Source organism: Acipenser ruthenus, chromosome 3 (genome assembly GCF_902713425.1).
Source record: "Acipenser ruthenus chromosome 3, fAciRut3.2 maternal haplotype, whole genome shotgun sequence".
NCBI classification, from domain to species: domain Eukaryota; kingdom Metazoa; phylum Chordata; class Actinopteri; order Acipenseriformes; family Acipenseridae; genus Acipenser; species Acipenser ruthenus.
This window is the reverse complement of record NC_081191.1, coordinates 93,863,910-93,890,583: the sequence shown is the minus strand read 5'-3', so window position 1 is coordinate 93,890,583 and position 26,674 is coordinate 93,863,910. Positions and strand designations below refer to the sequence as shown.

Here is a 26,674-nt window from a genome sequence, read left to right as displayed (position 1 = left end):
GTGGGAGGAGCCCGAATGTCCTACGCCTGAGTGGGAGGAGCCCAAACGTCCTACGCCTGAGTGGGAGGAGCCCGAACGTCCTACGTCTGAGTGGGGGGAGCCCGAACGTCCACAGCCCAAGAGGGGGGAGTCGGTGCGTCCAGAGCCCAAAAGGGAGGAGTCGGTGCGTCCACAGCCCAAAGAGAGGGAAGTCAGGGCTTTCATAGCCCTAGGACCCAAGCTGCCAGCAGAGGGAGAATGCCTGCTGGTCCCACCTCCACCAGCAGAGGAAGAATGCCTGCTGTCCCCATGTCCACCAGCAGAGGGAGAATGCCTGCTGTCCCCATCTCCACCAGCAGAGGGAAAATGCCTGCTGTCCCCATCTCCACCAGCAGAGGAAGAATGCCTGCTGGTTTCCCCTTCCGAGGCAGAGCCGCACCAGTCCCCTGCAAGAGAGGCAGAGCAGCATCAGTCCCCTGCAAGAGAGGCAGAGCAGCACCAGTCCCCTGCAAAAGGGGGAGACTACACGCTGCTCCCACCTCCGTCGCCAGGAGACTACACGCTGCTCCCACCTTCACCAGCAGGAGCAGAGCAGCAGGAGCTGCCTCTACCTCCGCCACCTCCACCGCCAGGAGCAGAGCAGCAGGAGCTGCCTCTGCCTCCATCACCATCAGGGGGAGAGGAGCAGGAGCTGCCTCTCCCTTCACCAGAAGGACCAGGACGTGAAGCTGGCGGTCCTCAGCAGCCCTTGCATAGGCTGCTGAGGGAAGCATGGGGAAGCACCGCCCGGCCGCAGTGGCCGCGGAGAAGGCCAAAACCCGCACCCCAGCTTGTCCTGACTCCCTGCCTCGCTTCGCCCAAGGATGCCTGCTACGCTTCGCCCAAGGATGCCTGTCTGGCATCGCCTGGGGCTGCCTGTCGCGCCGCATCGCCTGGGGTTGCCTGTCGCTCCGCATCGCCTGGGGCTGCCTGTTGCTCCGCATCGCAGCAGGAAGTACTGTGGCCGGAACCCCACCAAGGGGAGCTGCCGGCCACGAAGAAGGTGGGGGAGGTCAGGAGACCTGCTCCCACTGCAGCAGTTTCGCTGCCGGAGATCGTGGGGGGGGTCAGGAGACCTGCTCCCACTGCAGCAGTTTCGCTTCCGGAGATCGTGGGGGGGGTCAGGAGCCCTGCTCCCACTGCAGCAGTTTCGCTGCCGGAGATCGTGGGGGAGGTCAGGAGACCTGCTCCCACTGCAGCAGTTTCGCTGCCGGAGATCATGGGGAAGGTCCGGAGACCTGCTCCCACTGCAGCAGTTTCGCTGCCGGAGATCGTGGGGGAGATCCGGAGACCTGCTCCCACTGCAGTTTCTTCGCTGCCGGAAGTACTGTGGTCGGAGCCCCACCAAGGGGAGCTACCGGCTACGAAGAAAGGGGGAGAGGTCAGGAGACCAGCATCCCCTGCAGCAATTTCGCTGCAGGAGTGGACCAGCATGCTGTCAGCCGTGCCACTACCGGCAGGGGTGCTGACAGCATTGCCAGCCATGGGCCCACTGAAGCCTCCCTTCCCAGCCCGAGACTTTGTCCTGGACTGCTGGGTTTTTAAGGGGGGAGGTGACCGTTGAGGCCATGTGTGCTGCGCACAAGGGGGGGTATATGTGGCAATGTGCCCCGCCCCTGTGTGCATGTGTGTGTTATATGTTGTATGTTGCGTGTGGTGTGTTAAATGTTGGTGTATTGTAGTTGGTACACGGGATATAAATGGGTGTGTGCAGCACGAGGATTTAAATTGTATAATTATATTTAGGCACGGGATTGCACTATCACTTCACGTGCATTTAAAGTATGTAATAATATGTGAGCACGGGGTTGCACGTAATTCATTCACGTGCTGGGATTCAAGTGAATAATTAATTAGTAATTGAATCCCAGCACAACAGTATATATAGACACATTTTCATTCACTCGGGGTTGGGTGTTCGAGAGTGGAGAACGGGTGAGAGAGAAGGAGAACGTAAAATTAAGGAAAATAATAATATAAGTGTTTTACTCACCGTGTTTGTTTGTCTCTCGGTGCACCGTTTGTTAAGTGTTAGTGCGTTTTGTTTGTCTATTTATTTTGGCCTCAAGTGCCGTGTTCTGTGTTTTTGTGTTCTCTTATTTTGTTTATTAAATGCTGAGCACAACCAAGTGCTCAGCTTCACCAACCTCACTGTCTCTGTCTGTTGTGTGTTACTTCCTGTTTCTGGTCTGACGCCACCCACTCCGGCCATCTTTGTGACACTTCCCCACATTGTCTAGATGAAGACATTTCTGAGTCAACATAATCTCCTAGGTCTTTTTCATAGATTCCTTCTTCAATTTCAGTATCTCCCATATGGTATTTAACAGTATTTACACCACAAGCACTTTAGCACGCACTGTGGACTTGTGTTTGTGTTTTGTGTTACGTGTGGGAGCTTAGGAACGGGACTATTATTATTACGGGACCAACCCGGGGATTAACACGCCACTGTATTGCCTGTTCTCATTGTTATTGTTTACTGCCGTTTGTCATCAGACTTTGGATTTACAAATAAAATATCATTGCACCTGGATTACCATTGTCTGTCTGTTCATTGATCACTGCTGCATTCCTGCACCTGCAGGTTTTCAGAAATTGTCCCCACCCCTTCAAATCCTTCTTCTCTGTCATTAACCAACCAGCTGCTTCTCCTATTGACTGACATGCTTTGATATACACTGTCATTTTGAATGAGGATCTTGAAAATTGGAAACCCCTCTGTGGCTTGAGTGCTAATTGCGGAGTGGCCATGTGTATTTCAGGGAGGACCACCACCCCTATGTCCTGACCCGGTGCCTATAGGTCAGAGCCATCCAAGACACCAGCATTTGTGTCCAGACCTCTGGTCGCTCGGCCTGGCTCACGGGTCGGTCTATCACCAGGCACAGTCAGTTGCCTGGTCTCCTGCTCTGCTCCCCCGGCGCTCGCACCTCTGTCAGTTGTTGCATCTGCCCAGTCGCCTGGGTCCCCTGTCACTGGTTCCCAGTCCCCAGTGGGAAACACCGGAGTTGGGACCAACCCGTCCACCAAACCCACCCACCAACCCACCCACAAAAAGCCGGAGGGAGAAAAACAGACAAGGGGGGTGGGGTTCAAAGGGGGAGGTGGCCGATTGCAGCCATGTGCGCTGCTCTCATGAGGGGAGGTGTGTGGCAGGGCGAAAGTCCTTAATGTGTGTGTGTGGGAATGTAAGGGTGGCAGGGATGGGGTTACATCTGTCCCTGCCAGCAATCACAGGCGTGCTAATTGGGGAGTGTCCACATGTATTTCAGAGAGGAGAAATCCTTTGTTTGAGAGAGGGAGTAGGTGAGTGTTTCACTGTGTGTTGGTCAGTAAAGGCAAATGCTCAGTCTAACATTAGTGTTTGGGTCTGTATTGTTTTGTTTCAATATTTTATTTTGGCCCTCGTGCCTGTTTGTTTGCTCCAGTTTTATTTATGTTTCTTTAATAAACGTGTGCAACACCATTTAAATTGTAGCTTCTTGTCTCTGTGTCTCATTCCTGACGCTGTCCTGCCACACCCTGGATTAGAGCATTAACCCTTTCAGGACCAAGCATTTTTCAGTGAGATACTCCCCCAGCACCAGGCGTTTTTTGGGACCTTACAATACTTTTACAAAAAGTTTTGTTGAAAAATATTGATGTTTGGGCAAATTAGAAGGCGTTGTTTCACCTGAGTGATTGCAATGACATAATACACATTTATTCTCTAAACATATATATTAAAACACATTAGAACACATTAGAAAGAATAATAAAAACATATATATTAAAACACATGAGAAAGAATAAATGTTCTAATAATAAGTCAAATACATCAGATTTACACTGTTTCCCCTTTTTTTATTAGCTTTAACAAGTTTCTGTGATGTTTTGTTTCTGCTTTTGTCTCTGCCAGGCTGCTGTAAACTGTCTCCGCCCTTTAGACACTAAATGCCCCTCTCAGTGACATCACACGAAAAATATATATCAGGAACTGAACGCCAGTCCCTCCCCTATCCATTGAGGTGTGTTTCAAGCTTGTACTGCAAAGCATGGTGGCCCTGTAAGTCATCAAAACAAAGTGCTTCTTTTATTGTGTTTATAAGATCGCGGTCCTAGAAGCCCACTTCAGTATGATGGTGTTAACACGATCCCGGTCCTTAAAGGAATAAGCTTGTTTCCTCTGCCCTAAGTGTTGATCTCAAAACAGAACCGCTGAGGGTGTTTCATGGCATGATGTCTGACAGAAGCGCAATAGAATTGAGTTTGTCTGGTTATTATTATTATTTATTTCTTAGCAGACACCCTTATCCACGGCAACTTACAATTGTTACAAGTTATCACATTATATCACAATATTACAAGTTATCACGTTATTTTTACATACAATTACCCATTTATACAGTTGGGTATTTACTGGAGCAATCTAGGTAAAGTACATTGCTCAAGGGTACAGCAACACTGTCCCCCACCTGGGATTGAACCCAAAACCCTCCAGTCAAGAGTCTAAAGCCCAAACCACTACTCCACAGTGCTGCCCGTTGCGGTGCATGTATGAGTCTTTCATTCTAAAGCAGTTGTTTTCTATAGTCTGATGCAATGGGGATGATCTTGTTAGCATGCACTATCTTTTTCTTTACTGTTACTCTAAACAGTTTAACAGGATGCTAAACCCTTGATCCCTTTCTATTGTGCGCAATTATTTTAAGTATTAATCCAGTGCTTTGATTCAGTCTTATAAAGTACTTAGACTAAAATCTGAAGACATTCAAGAGCTAAACCCATTTAAACAGTGGCTGTAGAACGCAACCCAGCACAAAACCACCAATTACAACAACAACAAAAAAAAAGAACGCAACCCAGCACAAAACCACTAATTACAACAACAAAAAAAGAACGCAGCCCAGCACAAAACCACTAATTACAACAACAAAAAAAGAACGCAACCCAGCACAAAACCACTAATTACAACAACAAAAAAAGAACGCAACCCAGCACAAAACCACTAATTACAACAACAAAAAAAGAACGCAGCCCAGCACAAAACCACTAATTACAACAACAAAAAAAGAACGCAGCCCAGCACAAAACCACTAATTACAACAACAAAAAAAGAACGCAACGCAGCACAAAACCACTAATTACAACAACAAAAAAAGAACGCAACCCAGCACAAAACCACTAATTACAACAACAAAAAAAGAACGCAACCCAGCACAAAACCACTAATTACAACAACAAAAAAAGAACGCAGCCCAGCACAAAACCACTAATTACAACAACAAAAAAAGAACGCAACCCAGCACAAAACCACTAATTACAACAACAAAAAAAGAACGCAGCCCAGCACAAAACCACTAATTACAACAACAAAAAAGAACGCAACCCAGCACAAAACCACTAATTACAACAACAAAAAAAGAACGCAACGCAGCACAAAACCACTAATTACAACAACAACAACAAAAGAACACATCCCAGCACAAAACCACTAATTACAACAACAACAACAACAAAAGAACACATCCCAGCACAAAACCACTAATTACAACAACAAAAAAGAACGCAACCCAGCACAAAACCACTAATTACAACAACAACAAAAGAATGCAACCCAGCACAAAACCACTAATTACAACAACAACAAAAGAACGCAACCCAGCACAAAACCACTAATTACAACAACAAAAAAAGAACGCAACCCAGCACAAAACCACTAATTACAACAACAACAAAAGAACGCAACCCAACACAAAACCACTAATTACAACAACAACAAAAAAGAAGAACGCAACCAAGCACAAAACCACTAATTACAACAACAACAAAAGAACACAACCCAGCACAAAACCACTAATTACAACAACAAAAAAGAACGCAACCCAGCACAAAACCACTAATTACAACAACAACAACAACAAAAGAACACATCCCAGCACAAAACCACTAATTACAACAACAACAAAAGAACGCAGCCCAGCACAAAACCACTAATTACAACAACAACAAAAAAAGAACGCAACCCAGCACAAAACCACTAATTACAACAACAACAAAAGAACGCAACCCAACACAAAACCACTAATTACAACAACAACAAAAAAGAAGAATGCAACCAAGCACAAAACCACTAATTACAACAACAACAAAAGAACGCAGCCCAGCACAAAACCACCAATTACAACAACAACAAAAAAAAGAACGCAGCCCAGCACAAAACCACTAATTACAACAACAACAAAACAAGGAACGCAACCCAGCACAAAACCACTAATTATAACAACAACAAAACAAGGAACGCAACCCAGCACAAAACCACTAATTACAACAACAAAAAAGAACGCAACCCAGCACAAAACCACTAATTACAACAACAACAAAAGAACGCAACCCAGCACAAAACCACTAATTACAACAACAACAAAAGAACGCAACCCAGCACAAAACCACTAATTACAACAACAACAAAAGAACGCAACCCAGCACAAAACCACTAATTACAACAACAACAAAAGAACGCAACCCAGCACAAAACCACTAATTACAACAACAACAAAAAAAGAACGCAACCCAGCACAAAACCACTAATTACAACAACAACAACAAAAAAAGAACGCAGCCCAGCACAAAACCACTAATTACAACAACAACAAAAGAACGCAACCCAGCACAAAACCACTAATTACAACAACAACAAAAAAAGAACGCAGCCCAGCACAAAACCACTAATTACAACAACAACAAAAGAACGCAACCCAACACAAAACCACTAATTACAACAACAACAAAAAAGAAGAACGCAACCAAGCACAAAACCACTAATTACAACAACAAAAAAAGAACGCAGCCCAGCACAAAACCACCAATTACAACAAAAAAAAAAAAGAACGCAACCCAGCACAAAACCACTAATTACAACAACAACAAAAGAACGCAGCCCAGCACAAAACCACCAATTACAACAACAACAAAAAAAAGAACGCAGCCCAGCACAAAACCACTAATTACAACAACAAAAAAAGAACGCAGCCCAGCACAAAACCACTAATTACAACAACAACAAAACAAGGAACGCAACCCAGCACAAAACCACTAATTACAACAACAACAAAACAAGGAACGCAACCCAGCACAAAACCACTAATTACAACAACAAAAAAGAACGCAACCCAGCACAAAACCACTAATTACAACAACAACAAAAGAACGCAACCCAGCACAAAACCACTAATTACAACAACAACAAAAGAACGCAACCCAGCACAAAACCACTAATTACAACAACAACAAAAAAAGAACGCAACCCAGCACAAAACCACTAATTACAACAACAACAAAAGAACGCAGCCCAGCACAAAACCACTAATTACAACAACAACAAAAGAACGCAACCCAACACAAAACCACTAATTACAACAACAACAAAAGAACGCAACCCAGCACAAAACCACTAATTACAACAACAACAAAAGAACGCAACCCAGCACAAAACCACTAATTACAACAACAACAAAAAAAGAACGCAACCCAGCACAAAACCACTAATTACAACAACAAAAAAAGAACGCAACCCAGCACAAAACCACTAATTACAACAACAACAAAACAAGGAACGCAACCCAGCACAAAACCACTAATTACAACAACAAAAAAAGAACGCAACCCAGCACAAAACCACTAATTACAACAACAACAAAAGAATGCAACCCAGCACAAAACCACTAATTACAACAACAACAAAAGAACGCAACCCAGCACAAAACCACTAATTACAACAACAAAAAAAGAACGCAACCCAGCACAAAACCACTAATTACAACAACAACAAAAGAACACAACCCAACACAAAACCACTAATTACAACAACAACAAAAAAGAAGAATGCAACCAAGCACAAAACCACTAATTACAACAACAACAAAAGAACGCAGCCCAGCACAAAACCACCGATTACAACAACAAAAAAAAAAAGAACGCAGCCCAGCACAAAACCACTAATTACAACAACAACAAAACAAGGAACGCAACCCAGCACAAAACCACTAATTACAACAACAACAAAACAAGGAACGCAACCCAGCACAAAACCACTAATTACAACAACAAAAAAGAACGCAACCCAGCACAAAACCACTAATTACAACAACAACAAAAGAACGCAACCCAGCACAAAAACACTAATTACAACAACAAAAGAACGCAACCCAGCACAAAACCACTAATTACAACAACAACAAAAGAACGCAACCCAGCACAAAACCACTAATTACAACAACAACAAAAGAACTCAACCCAGCACAAAACCACTAATTGCAACAACAACAAAAAAAGAACGCAACCCAGCACAAAACCACTAATTACAACAACAACAACAAAAAAAGAACGCAGCCCAGCACAAAACCACTAATTACAACAACAACAAAAGAACGCAACCCAGCACAAAACCACTAATTACAACAACAACAAAAAAAGAACGCAGCCCAGCACAAAACCACTAATTACAACAACAACAAAAGAACGCAACCCAACACAAAACCACTAATTACAACAACAACAAAAAAGAAGAACGCAACCAAGCACAAAACCACTAATTACAACAACAAAAAAAGAACGCAGCCCAGCACAAAACCACCAATTACAACAAAAAAAAAAAAAGAACGCAACCCAGCACAAAACCACTAATTACAACAACAACAAAAGAACGCAGCCCAGCACAAAACCACCAATTACAACAACAACAAAAAAAAGAACGCAGCCCAGCACAAAACCACTAATTACAACAACAAAAAAAGAACGCAGCCCAGCACAAAACCACTAATTACAACAACAACAAAACAAGGAACGCAACCCAGCACAAAACCACTAATTACAACAACAACAAAACAAGGAACGCAACCCAGCACAAAACCACTAATTACAACAACAAAAAAGAACGCAACCCAGCACAAAACCACTAATTACAACAACAACAAAAGAACGCAACCCAGCACAAAACCACTAATTACAACAACAAAAGAACGCAACCCAGCACAAAACCACTAATTACAACAACAACAAAAAAAGAACGCAACCCAGCACAAAACCACTAATTACAACAACAACAAAAGAACGCAGCCCAGCACAAAACCACTAATTACAACAACAACAAAAGAACGCAACCCAACACAAAACCACTAATTACAACAACAACAAAAGAACGCAACCCAGCACAAAACCACTAATTACAACAACAACAAAAGAACGCAACCCAGCACAAAACCACTAATTACAACAACAACAAAAAAAGAACGCAACCCAGCACAAAACCACTAATTACAACAACAAAAAAAGAACGCAACCCAGCACAAAACCACTAATTACAACAACAACAAAACAAGGAACGCAACCCAGCACAAAACCACTAATTACAACAACAAAAAAAGAACGCAACCCAGCACAAAACCACTAATTACAACAACAACAAAACAAGGAACGCAACCCAGCACAAAACCACTAATTACAACAACAACAAAAGAACGCAACCCAGCACAAAACCACTAATTACAACAACAACAAAAAAAGAACGCAACCCAGCACAAAACCACTAATTACAACAACAACAAAAAAGAACGCAACCCAACACAAAACCACTAATTACAACAACAACAAAAAAGAAGAACGCAACCAAGCACAAAACCACTAATTACAACAACAACAAAAGAACACAACCCAGCACAAAACCACTAATTACAACAACAAAAAAAGAACGCAACCCAGCACAAAACCACTAATTACAACAACAACAAAAGAACGCAACCCAGCACAAAACCACTAATTACAACAACAACAAAAGAACGCAACCCAGCACAAAACCACTAATTACAACAACAACAACAACAAAAGAACGCAACCCAGCACAAAACCACTAATTACAACAACAACAAAACAAGGAACGCAACCCAGCACAAAACCACTAATTACAACAACAAAAAAGAACGCAACCCAGCACAAAACCACTAATTACAACAACAACAACAACAAAAGAACACATCCCAGCACAAAACCACTAATTACAACAACAACAAAAGAACGCAGCCCAGCACAAAACCACTAATTACAACAACAACAAAAAAAGAACGCAACCCAGCACAAAACCACTAATTACAACAACAACAAAAGAACGCAACCCAGCACAAAACCACTAATTACAACAACAACAAAAAAGAACGCAACCCAGCACAAAACCACTAATTACAACAACAAAAAAAGAACGCAACCCAGCACAAAACCACTAATTACAACAACAACAAAAGAACGCAACCCAGCACAAAACCACTAATTACAACAACAACAAAAGAACGCAACCCAGCACAAAACCACTAATTACAACAACAACAACAACAAAAGAACGCAACCCAGCACAAAACCACTAATTACAACAACAAAAGAACGCAACCCAGCACAAAACCACTAATTACAACAACAACAAAAAAGAACGCAACCCAGCACAAAACCACTAATTACAACAACAAAAAAAGAACGCAACCCAGCGCAAAACCACTAATTACAACAACAACAAAAGAACGCAACCCAGCACAAAACCACTAATTACAACAACAACAAAAGAACGCAACCCAGCACAAAACCACTAATTACAACAACAACAACAACAAAAGAACGCAACCCAGCACAAAACCACTAATTACAACAACAACAAAACAAGGAACGCAACCCAGCACAAAACCACTAATTACAACAACAAAAAAGAACGCAACCCAGCACAAAACCACTAATTACAACAACAACAACAACAAAAGAACACATCCCAGCACAAAACCACTAATTACAACAACATCAAAAGAACGCAGCCCAGCACAAAACCACTAATTACAACAACAACAACAACAAAAGAACGCAACCCAGCACAAAACCACTAATTACAACAACAAAAAAAGCCAAAGATTGTGCTTAAAGAGTAAGTAGCGGGTTTCTGAAAAATATAGCGCTACACGTCCACACGTGTTGCTACAACTGTTTAAATAATGTTTCATTATGAACATCCTGACACTTAGAACTTAAAGTATGTTTCAAAGCTATTTTCAAAATGGCCACTCTTGTGCACTGATGATAGTGTAAGGATGATTGCCCACATTGTCAAACAGGTAACACAGCAATAACAATCCATGATGTGGTACAGAACAGAAAAGCCAGAGCACTTGTTGTTATTTTTTTTTTTAAATTGCTCTTCCTGCAGTGATTTAGAGGACAGATCTCAAACTCTAGTGCCATTTTGATAAGAGCTTTGAAACAGACTTTAAAGTTATAAGTGTAAAAAGTTGTAAGGATGTTAACAATGAAAAGATAAATGTCACTGAAAGACTTGTTGCAATGTCCTGTAGCCAATATGTATGGTTCCGGTTTGCTTATGATATGGTTGCCTTGCGACCCCATTGATACCTTTCGAGAACCCTGCAGGAGGTCCCAGCCCCCAGTTTGACTACACTATAGAAAGAACCGCACACTTGGATGCTTCAGTATAATTGTATTCAGGACCATTAGCCAATCAGCTTCCACCTCTATCGGGTTAGATGCCCGCTGGAATGTCACAGCATCAACTGAAAATCAAACATTTTGCGTGATTAGGTACATACACAGCATGTGCAGTATAATCCCTGGTCCGCAGCGACTCCCAGTAGAAAAAAAGCAAGTCGTGCAGTTTATGTGTGTCGACGTGGCAGGAAAAAGAAAGACGCGCAACTGCATTGTACAGGTATTTTTTGTGTTCTCTGTTAGTGAAAATGTGTTTTAATAAAGTGAATAAATACACAGTCATTAAATACATACTGAGTACAGCACTGTTATTGTGTGATATGTATTTAGAGGGAGCTTTGCATCTCCACTTAGTGAAGAACTGTGAGATTTGCATCGCAACTGAAAAAAAGCAAGCCACAGATGCTTAAATGCAGTGGTAGTCCTGACAGTAAAATACTGTACTGTAATGTCATTTTAATTCAAAAGCCATTACATGTAACACCACACGGCAGTTAAACTAGACACCCTCACGAGACAATCGCTTCTCAAGTATACTGTATTAAAATAGGATTCTGCAGCCTTGAGTAAACATAATCGTGATCATATAACAAGCTGCTTACACACAAGGAAATGTTTGGATTGTTTTGATGTATTGTCCTCTGTGATTGAGCACCATTGACATTTGTAAACTGTATTTAAACTACTGATGCGCGGAGGTGCTTTTGCTAATTGTAATCATATCGGTCCGCTTTTAAGAATAAACCGCTTATAAGAATCAATTCATCTGGGACGGATATGATTCTTATAAACGGACTGCACTGCAAAACCTTTTGTGGTACAAGAAGAGAATTTCAAAATAGTGAATGTTGATTATATTGATGTGGCAGGCTGGCTCGCAGTGGTGAGGTTGATGACGTCACGGACCAGGAAGTAACTGAAACCAAACAGTGGATGGGCGGGTGAAGCTGAGTGCAATAGCACTCAGCGTGTTTAATAAACAAACAAAACAAAAGATTCAAACAAAAACAACAAAACAGAAACCAAAGTGCACAAGGGCCAAACGAATAAACAAACAAACAAGTAAGTGTCGTGCTGGATACTCCAGCACGTTTTAGCAATTGTTTTGAAATGTCCTTCTTTCTCTCCGCTCCCCGTACTCTCCTCTCTACACTCAACAACCACAGAATGACCCTGCCACTCAATTTGAATCTTGTTTAAGTGCTGAAATCTCTGCAGGGTATGTAGACAGCTGCAATCAAAGCAACCCAGGCATCCATTTGCAAATGGACTGCAGAGAAGTTTCTCTCAGCTGTAAAGGGTGAAGTACCTGGTTAACACTTTGGCTTTTTATACTTCCCGTGGCCGCAAAGTCAATTAGTGTAACTGCAGAAGAGAAGACAGGAACATACAAAAAAAAATAAAGGAAGCCACTGCGGTCGACTTCTAAAGCTCTAAAGGAAACTTGAATTGGTTTATCTGATTCTTATCACTATGTTTTTGGTCTCCAGTCACCATTGCACTTAATGAGCTGGCATGGGTCTGAAGTTGCAATCAATAGGTGGCTCCAGGTTGTTTTTTGCATTGTGCTGAGTAGCAATTAGCTGAATCAGGAGAGTCCAACACAAGGCAAGGGGTCAGTCTGGCTCCTCATGCTCCCAGAGCACTTTTATTGAACTCTTATAATACTGAGGCTCTTACTTTCATTATCAGGAGAGTCAAACACAAGGCAAGGGGTCAGTCTGGCTCTGACAACTGCTGTCCTAATATTGAGATGTATCCATTTTATAAACCCATGATATCTGCAATCATTCAGAGTGGTTCTGCTAACTGCTGTCCTGATATTGAGATGTATTCATTTTTGTTTCGCTATTGCTACTGTATCCCCACCTGGCTCTGAATAATGGAGACCCTTTCATTTTGTTTGACAGGCAGAAAGCAGCCGGCCCTCAAGCAGCCCCACCAAAGGCTTCTTCTCAAGGGTACCTCCCTGCCGGCCCTCCAGCCCCATGTCAGCACCGGCCCGGTCCAAACAAAGCCCGGGCTCCCCCAAAACCCTCTTCCCCTACTCCTACCAGGAGTCCCCACCCAAAACCCCCCGCCGCATGAGCTTCAGTGGAATGTTCCGCTCCTCCTCGAAGGAGTCCTCCTCCAGCACCTCCACGTCCCCTGTCAGCATCAAGTTCTTCTCGAGGTCCAGGAAGGGTAAGCACAGGGAGGGAGGAGGGGGTACAGCTGGGAACCTGTTTCCATTAACACAATACTGTTTGGGGACAGGCCGCTTTGTAATTGGTTTGTTGCATTTTCTAACTGGCATCTCTGTTATTTTTTATTTTCTCTTTAACGATATTGTTGTGGTTACTTACTCTCATTTTGTTAACGGCAAAAGTTAAATCTCAATCACGTAAATACGGGACTTCAGAAGCTGCATGTTTTATAACTTGCACTTTCATTTCAATTGTCATTGTTTTTTTTTATATACTTACTATTGTTTTGTTACATGCTGCACATGTAACAAAAAGGATAACCACAAGACCAGACATAATTTATGTTTTTCTTTTAATGTGGTTTCAAGAAGCTGTCCTCATTTCCTGTTAGCTGTCTCTAATAGAAGGCTGATGGCAGGATGCGTTTGAGATAGGGCCAGTTTTTAAAGTAAGTGTTTGTATGTTTTAGTGAAAACACAACAGGTCTGTAAGCATATAAGGTATTGGTGAATGTAGGCTAATTCAGAATAATTGTTAGTGCTCTAAATAACACAAACATTCTATGTAATGTGTGGTTAATATAATCTTAGACGCTGGTACAAAAGTATATTTTGAGGTATATTTTACTTTAATTTTTCTTACAGTCCTTTCTTTCTTTTTATTTCTACCACAATAACAGAAGTAGGATTGTATTTGTTATTTTACCTGCTGAAAGGTTTGAGATTCGCAGTACCATGCAATTATAACATTGAATCAGAAGCAAAGCCCCTTGCACCAACATTACTGCCTACAATAGCAACTACCCTATGATGGTGTTTATTCAGCAGACACACATAGAACAGGGTTACAGGAATCAGAAACAAATTTCCCAGCACAGGTCTTAAAAAATAAAATACTCTGTAAACGAGACTTAAATACAACAATGAATATAAAGTGTGGCTTCTGTGTCCAGAGGGTTGCCTATTCAGTTCTTATCCCAGGAGATGAAAGTAGGGCACATATTTAGCAGTTTCAGCACAGCTCGCTGGGCATCATAGTGGAACCGCACTCTTGAGTACAGCAGGTTGGTCAGTGCCAGACTGCTTGCTGAAAAAAAATAGATGCAGTACTGTAAAGCAGTCCCAACAAGAGAAGTGACAGCACCGTACCCCTCCTGCACGTGGAGTTCAGTGGAACCAACATGCCTCAAGAGAAGTGACAGCACCGTACCCCTCCTGCACGTGGAGTTCAGTGGAACCAACATGCCTCAAGAGAAGTGACAGCACCGTACCCCTCCTGCACGTGGAGTTCAGTGGAACCAACATGCCTCAAGAGAAGTGACAGCACCGTACCCCTCCTGCACGTGGAGTTTAGTGGAACCAACATGCCTCAAGAGAAGTGACAGCACCGTACCCCTCCTGCACGTGGAGTTCAGTGGAACCAACATGCCTCAAGAGAAGTGACAGCACCGTACCCCTCCTGCACGTGGAGTTCAGTGGAACCAACATGCCTCAAGAGAAGTGACAGCACCGTACCCCTCCTGCACGTGGAGTTCAGTGGAACCAACATGCCTCAAGAGAAGTGACAGCACCGTACCCCTCCTGCACGTGGAGTTCAGTGGAACCAACATGCCTCAAGAGAAGTGACAGCACCGTACCCCTCCTGCACGTGGAGTTCAGTGGAACCAACATGCCTCAAGCTTCCCATTAAACAGACAGACCCGTCCTGCCACACCCCTGTTGTGGCTTTAACCCCATCACATGTGGACAAACATGCAGTCGAAGAAACATGTGAAATACGTATTTCTGTTAAGGGTTACAGCTGACTTCCAAACATGTGAAATACGTATTTCTGTTAAGGGTTACAGCTGACTTCCAAACATGTGAAATACGTATTTCTGTTAAGGGTTACAGCTGACTTCCAAACATGTGAAATACATATTTCTGTTAAGGGTTACAGCTGACTTCCAAACATGTGAAATACGTATTTCTGTTAAGGGCTACAGCTGACTTCCCAAACATGTGCCGTTTTCTCGTTTTGTTTTGTCCTTTGCTGGATTATACTGGGTTAGGGTAATTGCTTCCTCAGTGAAAAGTGGGGTCTGTTTCTCTATAGGATGTTGGACAGATCCCAGAGGGTCTGCACATTATTGCTTACTCTCTGCTTGTGATTGTTTGCTGTGCTTCATAGCCTGTTATTGTCTTGCTGGTCACATCTGTCCCTGTTCACTCCCAGCACTCATTTGCTCCTACATTATTTAGATCTGAAATTCTCTCGGGCGGATCCTGCCTTTATTATTACAGATTAGGGCTGTAGTAGAGACCAGTCATGCTCTTTGTCCCTGTGTGGCTCTTATCTATTCATTGTTGAGGGGAATAAGGAGGTAGACTTACTGTACTGTGGCGTTTCTCTTTATCTGTTCAAATTGGATGAGAAAAATCTTTCAAATAGTTAAACATCCTTTGTATTTTGTTTTTGTTTTGAGAATCAAACCCACGGTGCAGAAATCCAATCTCAAAACCCCTGTTTCTCATTATCCCATGCTGTGCAAGGGGCGAGGCCTGGTCACTACTTCTATGGTACACTATAAAATATTGGTGCTTGGGCTCCCAAGTGGCACATCCAGTAAAGGCGCTCCACGTGGAGTGCAGGATGTGCTCTATAGTCTGGACGTCACGAGTTTGAGTCCAGGCTATTCCTTTGCCAACCGAGGATGGGAGATTCCAGGGGGCGACGCTCAATTGGCCGAGCGCCGCCCAGGGGGAGGGAGGGTTAGGTCGGCCAGGGTGTCCTCAGCTCACTGTGCACCAGTGACCCCTGTAGTCCGGGCGCCTGCGGGCCTGCCTGTAAGCTGCCCGAGAGCTGCGTTGCCCTCCGACGCTGTAGCTCTTGGGTGGCTGCATGCTGAGTCCACAGTGTGAAAAAAAGCCGTCGGCTGACGGCAAACTCTTCGGAAGACAGCATGTGTTCGTCTTCGTCCTCCCGAGTCAGCGCAGGGGTGGTAGCGGTGAGCTGAGCCTAAAAATAATTGGCCATTTCCAAATTGAGGAGAAAATAATCAAAAATAATTGGCAACGACTAAATTTATATAAAAAAAAAAAATAATAATAATAATAAAAATAATAATAATAATAATAATAATAATAATAATAATAATAATAATAATATTGGTGTCTCAGTAAAGGCCCTCCTTACCTGCTGGTCATATAAACAACGCACTCCTTCTGCTTAGATGTTTGTTACGACTTCCAAATGTGTCATAGAGGTCCCAAAAACCTTATCCATAACTCTTCATTATAATCCAGGTAGACCTTTATTGAGGAAACTGTTTTAGAAAAGAAAATAAGCCATTTGCATTAGCTGAAACCCTGTTATAATAATGATGTGCAAATGAAGCTGGCTCATTTTGATTGTTACATGAGTGAGAAATGAATCATGCTGCATTACTGAATTACAGTGAGCAGGCAGTTTAATCAGCAGATTCATATTGCCTCTCAGGGTTAGAAAGCCGATGCATGATTTGTCTTTGTCAGGGCAGCCGACCGCTTGTCACATCATCCCTGCAGCCGACACCTCAAGAGGCTGTGTGTGCATCGCTCCATGCAGACAGTCATTAAACAGGTGAAGTGCTGGAGCGCTTGAGGAATTGTAGAGTATTGAATTACAGTCATCTAAATCATGTCTGGAAGCAGCCAAACCAGCAACACATAATGAATCAAAAGGCCAGGCGTTATGCACGAGCAAACAGTCTGCTGTTAGTTTGCTAAAAATTGCATAAAAGGCTTGTTTTCTTCTGCAAGAAAGCACAAGCTGTCTACTGAATATAGTTTTCTGTATAACCCTGTGATCACTGTGTGCACAATTGTGCCATGTTAGGATTCTTATCTATGTATCTATTTTATAATGCATACATGTCAATGAAAGATGCTGAAAGGCATGCTGTATAAAGAACACTCGTTGGGCTCCTAACCAATTCATTCTAACCAAATGGAAGAACATCAATGATCAAGTAGTGTCCAAGTGACAAGGCTGTTAACTGAATCAAGCAAGCTCTCCTCAAGGCGAGTCGGTCTTGACCTGGAATAACAGTGACTGTCTCATATTCAAAGATGATAAAGGCTGGCTCAGCATACTTTGAGAAGGAAATGGTACTCAGTACCAGACAGGGAGTCGTGACACCTTCAAGTTGTGACATCTTCAATGGCCCAAAGGAACATGATATAAGATGAGCTAGTGCAATGACCTTTGACCTCCTACATGTAGTGCAGCTCAAGAGTGGTTCCACACCCTCCTAGATGATATTGATAACTGGTGGAACCCACAGCTTGATATGAATCTGAGAGAAGGCCAACACAGACCAAGTAACACAGTGTATAAGGCGAATTGTCCTTCATGTAGAATTAATAGTTTCTAAGACAGTATGGGTCATATTTTCAAAGTGTTTCCTCCAGTCTTTAATAACTCATATTCATTTTATAATACTAGGTCAATGTTATGTTTTCATTTTGTAACATTAACATAATGTTTTCTCCTTTCAAAAAACAGGGGTTATTTAAAGCATGGAGGAAACACTTTGAAAATATGGACCTATATTTGAAAAATATTGTTTAATTCTGTACAGTTTAATATATATATCGTTCTGTATAATGAATGCAAAGGTAAAGATCTGCCTGGCAACACATCATGTATTGCTTATAGAAAAAAAAAGCTTAATTTCAGTGTTATCTGGAAAAATATGTGCTAAACGTGTGGGAGGCAATAGTGCAATAAACAAAACCTATATGCAAAGTTCCCATGGTAACGAATTGGATCTCTCTCAATCTCTGCCCACTGCCTTTTCAATGGCAGTCTACCTTTCTAAGATAAGTGTCTCTGAAGTGTCTCATGTTGTTTACAGATAGAACAGATATCAAACAAAATCTACAGTTTATCCTGTTTTGTTTTTTTCTTTGCCACGGCTCCCATTTACGTTGGATAATCAATAATTTAAAACTCTCAATACCTGAAGCTGCTGTGAATGTGTAATTCATGCTATAGAAATGGTCTCTGTGTTTTTTATTATTATTTGTGTACTTGAAGAAGCTCCAAGACAAGGCTTTTTTAAAAGTATAAATACATTTACATTTACAGTTTCATATACCACTCAATATATAAACCATTACAGACCTCAGAACTTGTGGAACTTGGAACTTTGTTATCTAAGGCTACATAATCTAAGGTTCATGTGAGAAGCGTTGGCTATCGTTTACACTCAGGATTCTGTTCATTTGCCTGTTCCAGGGGTTCGAACACGTACAGGAGAATCATCTTTTACATATCAACTCCTGAAGACGTGGGATTGTTTCCATCATAGTATGAAGATGGAATCTGATCATCTTTCCTCCTCTGTTTTTAAAGATCATATGAAGGAATTGCTTAGAACTTCCTGCCAATGCTTCTCCCTCAGTCCACATTCACAAATAGATACAGGTCTTATTTATACTAGTCTTAGATCTCAGTCTTAGATTTATACTAGTCTTAGTGCTGCTGATGAAGTTTGAACCACACATGTTTTTATGGTGTTGTTTGTACATTGTAATTGATTTTTTTTATTGTTTTATAGGACCCCCTTGTATAGGACCCTGTGTTATAAGGAGGCTGTGTGGTCCAGTGGTTAAAGAAATGGGCTTGTAACCAGGAGGTCCCCGGTTCAAATCCCACCTCAGATCACTGACTCATTGTGTGACCCTGAGCAAGTCACTTCACCTCCTTGAACTCCGTCTTTTGGGTGAGACGTAGTTGTAAGTGACTCTGCAGCTGATACATAGTTCACACACCCTAGTCTCTGTAAGTTCCCTTGGATAAAGGCGTCTGCTAAATAAACAAATAATATATCAGGCCTGGGTCTCAACAGGTAAATCTCCTGGTTAAATAAATAAATACAAACTGAATGCAAGATTGTGGGCAGCAGCCAGCCTATGTTTAACATCTGTTTCTTTTAATTCCACTTGTACCTAAAGACAAGGCTGCAGAGGTATTGGAAGGTAGCGTCTGTAGGATTAACAGTTAAATGTGACACTGTCAGCTTAGCATTTGAACTGATGGGCGGGCACAGTTCTTGATACACTTTGTTGTGTGCTGTTGCACAATAAAGGTTAGGAAGCAGAGTGCAAGGCAGCCTGTCACTTCCTCCTGGCTTGCAGTCAAGTTGCTTTTGTTTTCGCTGGCATGTCAGTGTGTTTTGTAGGAATGTGCAAGGGCGTAGTTAGGGCTGTAGAGGAAGGCTGTGTGTTATGTTGTGTCATGTAGCCCGGGTCTTGTTTTTCAGACAGATAGTTTGTTTTCATGTAGGTGTGTAAGGGTGGGAGGGCAGGCTGCTCTGTGCATTTCTGCTGGGATACAGTATTAACCCTGTCTACAGTATACCGAGATTACTGATGCAATTCAAGGGAGAGTCATGCTCACCCACAACACAGTGAGCTTCAACACAGAGCCGAGGAGAGAGCGCCCCCTTGTGTTGGGAAAGCACTGCAAGAGCATTAAAGTAAACACACCGTGAAAACAGGACACTTTTATTGAAGTAAAGTTAACATTTTTGTACCACAAGGTGGCAGTAGATACTTTAGTAACAACAACATTTGTCTCCAGACTGTGGATGATGATTGATACAGTCAGCACTCGGATATCCGTTACCCAGATACACGTCAGTCGCGTTTTACCGCCCTTGTATTAAGAATAAAATCAAACCCCATTATATATATGTAACAAATTAAAGCACTTACCCGTCACACGTGATTTCCGACTCCGTCACCAGTTTTCTGATACAAAGCCCATCTCTTCAGTGTTACAACTGACTTGTTTAACTGTCACAGCCCGTGTTTTTTTTTGTTGTTGTTGTTGTTTTTTTCTGACATGCCTGTCTTTATTGTGCACTGCAGTTACACAACACTTCCTCCAAAAAGAAAGCGAACAAGACAAGGCACTGAATGTAAAAGTTAATCATTAAACAGTTTTAGATACTGTGATGCATTTTTTTAAATCTGCAATCTTTAGTTGCTTTTGTGTATTTTCATTTCTAAGTGAACTGTGACATTAGGGCCTTATCGAGCACTATATTCTGCAATTTTGAATACTGACTTTGGATACTGTTGTTGTTGTTATTTTTAAATCTTTTCCTAAATTGCATTGCCTTTTACATTTTAAGCAGTTCTGTGCATGGGTAACATTTTGATTTCATTTTTTCTGTTGTGTCGTTAATGGGGAGTTTTACATACTGCTACAAGACGTACCGGATTTAAAAGTATGTAGGCTACTGTACTACAGTTCATGTGTCCAGTCGTCTCTTTTGGCAAGTGATATTTTCAGAATCATATCGTTCTGAATTAAAATACTACTTCTGTTGAGAATATAGTACTGTACCAACAAAACCAACTACAGTACATCTAAATCGAAGCCTATTTATTTTAAAACACAGTTCTTTCAGCTATGTATTTTTGACATTGTATCTTTTTTGTGTTCCCTGAAAAAACTGACAAGTTTTTTGTCTTTTACTCCTGTGTTATTCCCCCAACTCGCGCGCTAACAAATTTCAATGAAAGAATCAACGTCTCCCTGTACAGTTCCTCAAACTCTAGTCATATTTTTTCTTTCTGTACTAAATGTATATGTGTGTGTGTGTGTGTGTGTGTGTGTGCGTGTGTGCGTGCATGTGTGTGTAGGGCAGGTTAGAACGTGCTCACCTACATACATGTCGAATCTGATGAAATAATCAGATGTGCGTCACACTCGTTTAACCGTCACTGAAGTCAAAATTTTATAGGATCGGATATGTGAGTACTGACTGTATTCCTTTCCAGTCTATTACAAGTTGTTGTTGTTTTCTGATGTAATTGATGACTTTAATAGGCCACACATGCAATTAATTTCAAATAGTCAGTGGAAAGGAACACATAGCCATAGATGGTCAAATGCATGAGACTTTTTAGAAGTTTAAGATGCCTAATTAAAGCACAAAGTAGCATTTTCGCACCCAAGTGCCTATTGTTTCTATATAAGAACATAAGAACATAAGAAAGGTTACAAACGAGAGGAGGCCATTCGGCCCATCTTGCTTGTTTGGTTGTTAGTAGCTTATTTATCCCAGAATCTCATCAAGCAGCTTCTTAAAGGATCCCAGGGTGTCAGCTTCACTGATTACTGGCCAGAAAAGTAAATTCTCACACCCTGAGGTTTTCATGCAGGTAGGTATATAAAGGATATACATGGTGCATCCTGAGGTGTTGTGATACATATGCACACGACTGTAGACATGTAGACTTTGGGTGTAATTCAGTATCACTCTGGATGCCCTCTTGCTTGCTGGCCAGTGTAGTTTCCCCACATTTTTTTTGTTGCTTCTTGCACTTGAGAAATCATGTGATGTGACCTTATAGCTGTTGTTTTCTCCGCCTGCTTCATGCTAAAGTATGAAGTCTAGCAGGCATTTATCAGTGACACACAGAAATAATGCTGAATTATGGACAGCTGGCAAATCCGGCTGTGTGTTGTTTGTCCAATTCAGCGAGTGACACGTTTCATGATGTTGATGCTGAGCTTTCAAAGGGAACAGGCGGCTCCAGCCAAGATTCAGTACTGCGATTTAATCTGCGCCAGAGAGTCAAACTGACTCCACGACACAAATCACATCCTCTTCAAACTGACACGACGACACAAATCACATCCTCTTCAACCTGACACGACGACACAAATCACATCCTCTTCAACCTGACATGACGACACAAATCACGTTCTCAAATTGACACAACGACACAAATCACATCCTCTTCAAACTGAGAGAAAGACACAAATCACATCCTCTTCAAACTGACACGATGACACAAATCACGTCCTCTTCAAACTGACACGACGACACAAATCACATCCTCTTCAAACTTACACAACAACACAAATCACATCTTCTTCAAACTGACGCAATGACACAAATCACGTCTTCTTCAAACTGACACGACGACACAAATCACATCCTCTTCAAACTTACACAACAACACAAATCACGTCTTCTTCAAATTGACGCAATGACACAAATCACGTTCCTAAATTGCCCCCCTCCAGCTGCTAAAGTGCCTGTAATAATACAGTATAATACCCTTGCTTCACAGCATCCATTGCATGTTACTGTAACATTCTGATACAAGGCATAAGTTGACATCCAATGCTGTCATTTCTTGTGTTTTATTAAAAGTATATTCACAGGATAGTACAGCGACCTGTTTCCCACAGTACACTTTCAATAAGGGTGGAGTGCTTGCGGTTTACTGTACCTATTTTCTAAAGGTCCTCAGAGTTTTAAAGAAATGCTTTAGCAAGTGGAAATGTTCTGTTTTTGTATACCACAGAGTAATCATTAACCAGTGCACCTGCAGCTCAACTCAACAATACAGAATGAAGAAATAGATTAGTTTGAGGCAACTTTGCTGTATCAAATCCCTAGTCTCCCCTGGTGTGCCATGCAGTGGCCTGAAACCTAGTCTCCTGAAACCAAGTTCCAAGCCACAAAGTGGCTCTGTGTTCCCTCAGCTTAAGAGCTCTATTGAGGCCCCCATGACTCTAAACAAAAAGAAGAAAATATTAGTTAAGATTACTGTTGCCCAGCATGCCCAAAATAATCAGTCTCTCGTACATTTCATTGTCCTCCATTCTTCCTTCCCAGCTGGCCACTCGGGGCAGGCCAGTGACACAGTGTCAGCTGACACACATTTTGTGGAGAAAACAATTTCAGAAACTCAATGAGACAGTAGCTCTTTGCTCATATCTGTAACGGCTAGTCCAAACAGCTTCCCTGTGTCTGGTAATATCCAAATGGAAACAGTCATTTGTGGAGAGAGGAATTTTTACAGAATAAAATAGATAATTGGAGGCACACATTATGGTGAAGTAGCCTAATTATGTGTACTAACTAGATGAACGAAAACAAAATAAAGTGCCAATGCAATCTGAGGCATCCAAAAAACAAGCAAATTTAGAGTGTGATGCAATTCCTGCAGGCTACCAGACTCATTAACCCAAATGAAAAAGAGAACCAGTGTGGTTTAATATTTATTACGAGAAACACTGTGATAACCTCAGTCTGGCTAGGACTTGATATACCAGTGTGGTTTAATATTTATTACGAGAAACACTGTGATAACCTCAGTCTGGCTAGGACTTAATATACTGGGTTGTGACTAAAGAGGGGCAGTGTGGCCTATCACAGCCACGTGGTTTGAGCGGCTTGCAGTCTGAATTGTTAAGCTTTCCAAATTCCCCAGTAGTTTCTATTAAAAAAGTAATACTGTTAGCAGCTGTGCTTGTGCTGTGAATTTACCTGGGCAGGGTTCGACATTAACCATGGCCCGGTGGCCCGGGGCCGGTAGAGATCACAGTTTGGCCGGTAGTTATGAAGCACCACAGGCCTGACTGGGCCGGTTACATTTAACTAGTATAATATATATATATATAGTGCACATGGCTTCCACTTCATGAATCCAGGAAAATGGGCCAGTGTGCCAAAAAGCTGAAAATGAATTTACAAATCATTTTTTTAAAACATAACTACTAAATAAACCTAACTTTCCCGGCCCACGTCATGTTTGTTGTACAGTCAGAATCTGAGACTGTGTACCGAAGTGCTGTGCTGTGTGTCTTCTACAAATCGGGTTTTCTACAACTAAGCAAGTAATCAACCAAAAGGAAAGCGCTGAAATCAATAAATCATAAAGAAAGTAATTATGGAAAAAAAATGAAGACAAACATTTAGAGTGGAGGCTTCATCTGGTTTCATTATGCAGTGAAAAAAAAGTAACGTTCTGCCTTGTTTGGCGTCAGTTTCCCAGACTTGCAGATTAAACAGCAGCTTCATTTGTTGTGAATTCAGCATTTCGTTTACATCATATCCAGTCTCACAGTAAGATGTCCCGATGGATACCCAGATACGCGATTGAATTGTCTAACTTTTTTATTTAGGATCCGATGTGTTCAGGTCAAAAATGCCATTCACAATCTTTCCAGGACTCGTTGGAATCACTCAGCAAGATTGGCGCTGACTTGGGAGAGGCTACACAAGCGACAACGCTCTGAGAAGGATTGTTATTATTTTGTATTGTGAATATTGTTTTAATAGTGTTTATTATTAGGATTAGGGATGGGAATTTTGAATAGTTTCCTATTTGAATACACAGGGTGCAACATTTTTGTGTATTCGATTACCCGAACTCTGGTCCCTTACGCTCCCAAGAATAAAAGGCAAAGCGTGTGTACAAGCAGACAGCATAACAGTGTAAGCCGGTAAAGCGCGTATCTCTTCCTATTAAAGCAACAGTAGCATAATATTGCGCAAACCACCAAATAATAATTTTTGCTGTAGTGTATTCAGAATAAAACACCTATCATATAGCAACCTAAATATTCTGCATCTGTTTAATTCTAACAAATAATATTTATAGAATAATCTTTATAGTGTAAATATTGTAACCTGGCCAAAACAATAGAAAATACATTCCAACATTACAATAGTTTAACATTACTAATTACAACTAGCCATCAAGTACTGACATCAGATGCATCCAAGTCAAGTTACTTTGTTTATTCAATAGCCTGTAAATAATTCAGAACAAGGATACCTGGTTGTACTTTTAATGGTTAGTGCAAATGTTGATGTTACTCCATCCATTCACAGAAAGTCAACAGTAGATGTTTTACATTGAACTGCAGTCCAGAAAATAACTCCTTTCAAACTCCAAGTATTTTGCCTTTTCTTATTAGTCACTGTGTTGTTCTGCTTAACATTTAGTATGTCTTTACATTCATCATAAAGTTAAATTACCTTTCTAATTTCAATGTTACCCAAGTTTGGATTACTTCTTCTAGCACTTGCTATATACATTATTTTATTTAAGTTCACACATTCAGAGTTCGCCGGTGCCATGCTCCCAGAAGCTGTTTCACGACTGGCTAGCAATAGCTGCAGAAGCTGCTGTGTACAGTCATTACAGCGGAACTCATGCAGGGATCTGTTAACTTTAGCTAAAAACAAGGATATAAAATTGGCAACATTTTCAAACAGAATACAATTGCTGTATAATGTTGCTGTTACAAGCATTACATAATTAATTAGGGTCCTTACGTTTAATATGCAAATAACAACGGGTTTAGACTGACATAACACTTGTTAAGCGTCAGCATTAAAAAAATAAAAGAAAGACATGTTTGTTTCTACTAGTAGCTAATGTATAAGGTTTTTATGTGTACTCGAATATGTAATATGCTATTTGAATAGGTTTTTTTATTTTCGTATAATCATGTATTTTACTACACTGACCCATCCCTAATTAGAATTATTAAAATTCAGTTTTAGCGTTTCTATGACTATATGGTAACAACTTGGTTGCGGGTTTGCTTGTAAAAAAATGGGTATCATTTGTACACATACATTTTCAAATCTTGAATACAGTGTTTTCATTTTCCGACAAGCACACAAATGTGTGCATGTTAAATGGCTGAAGTAACATACATTGAAAGGCTTTGTTTAGCCACTTTCTTTTGAGACGTGGGCTCTCTTTGGTTACCATACACAGTTAGAAACATACTGAAAATAAAAATCATCATGAAAAAATATATGAATATATTGGGCCAGATAAAATTGCATCTGAGCCAGTAAAAACACTAGCTCAGTGGCCCAAGGGGCCAGTAGTTAAAAATGTAAATGTAGAGCCCTGCTGGGTAACCATTGTGTTTACAAAGCTCTGTGATTGCGATCTACAATTTACCGAGCTTGCTAACGCTTTACATTGCTTTTATTACATTCTTCTGCATAATTTTCACCACATTTCATGTGTAACGGGAAGTGTTGTGTGATACACTGCCGTTACGGGTTCTGTCCCCTGTCGGTGAGATGAGAGGAGGTTAAAAGCTCTAAAACCACAAATGCAGACGAGCCCGGCTCTTTGGTGTGGTTAAGACAC

General features: G+C 41.5%; 1 protein-coding gene across 6 annotated transcripts in view; it reads left to right on the top strand.

Moving 5' to 3' along the window:
• The window catches only part of LOC117394432 (5'-AMP-activated protein kinase subunit gamma-2), a 143,498-nt gene that overhangs the window by 42,286 nt on the left and 74,538 nt on the right, over nucleotides 1-26,674 (top strand). For all 6 annotated transcript variants that reach the window (XM_033992706.3, XM_033992705.3, XM_033992707.3 and 3 more), the window contains exon 3: nucleotides 13,443-13,716. In XM_033992706.3, the coding sequence (XP_033848597.1) occupies nucleotides 13,443-13,716 (274 nt within the window). The remainder of the gene's footprint in view (nucleotides 1-13,442; nucleotides 13,717-26,674) is intronic.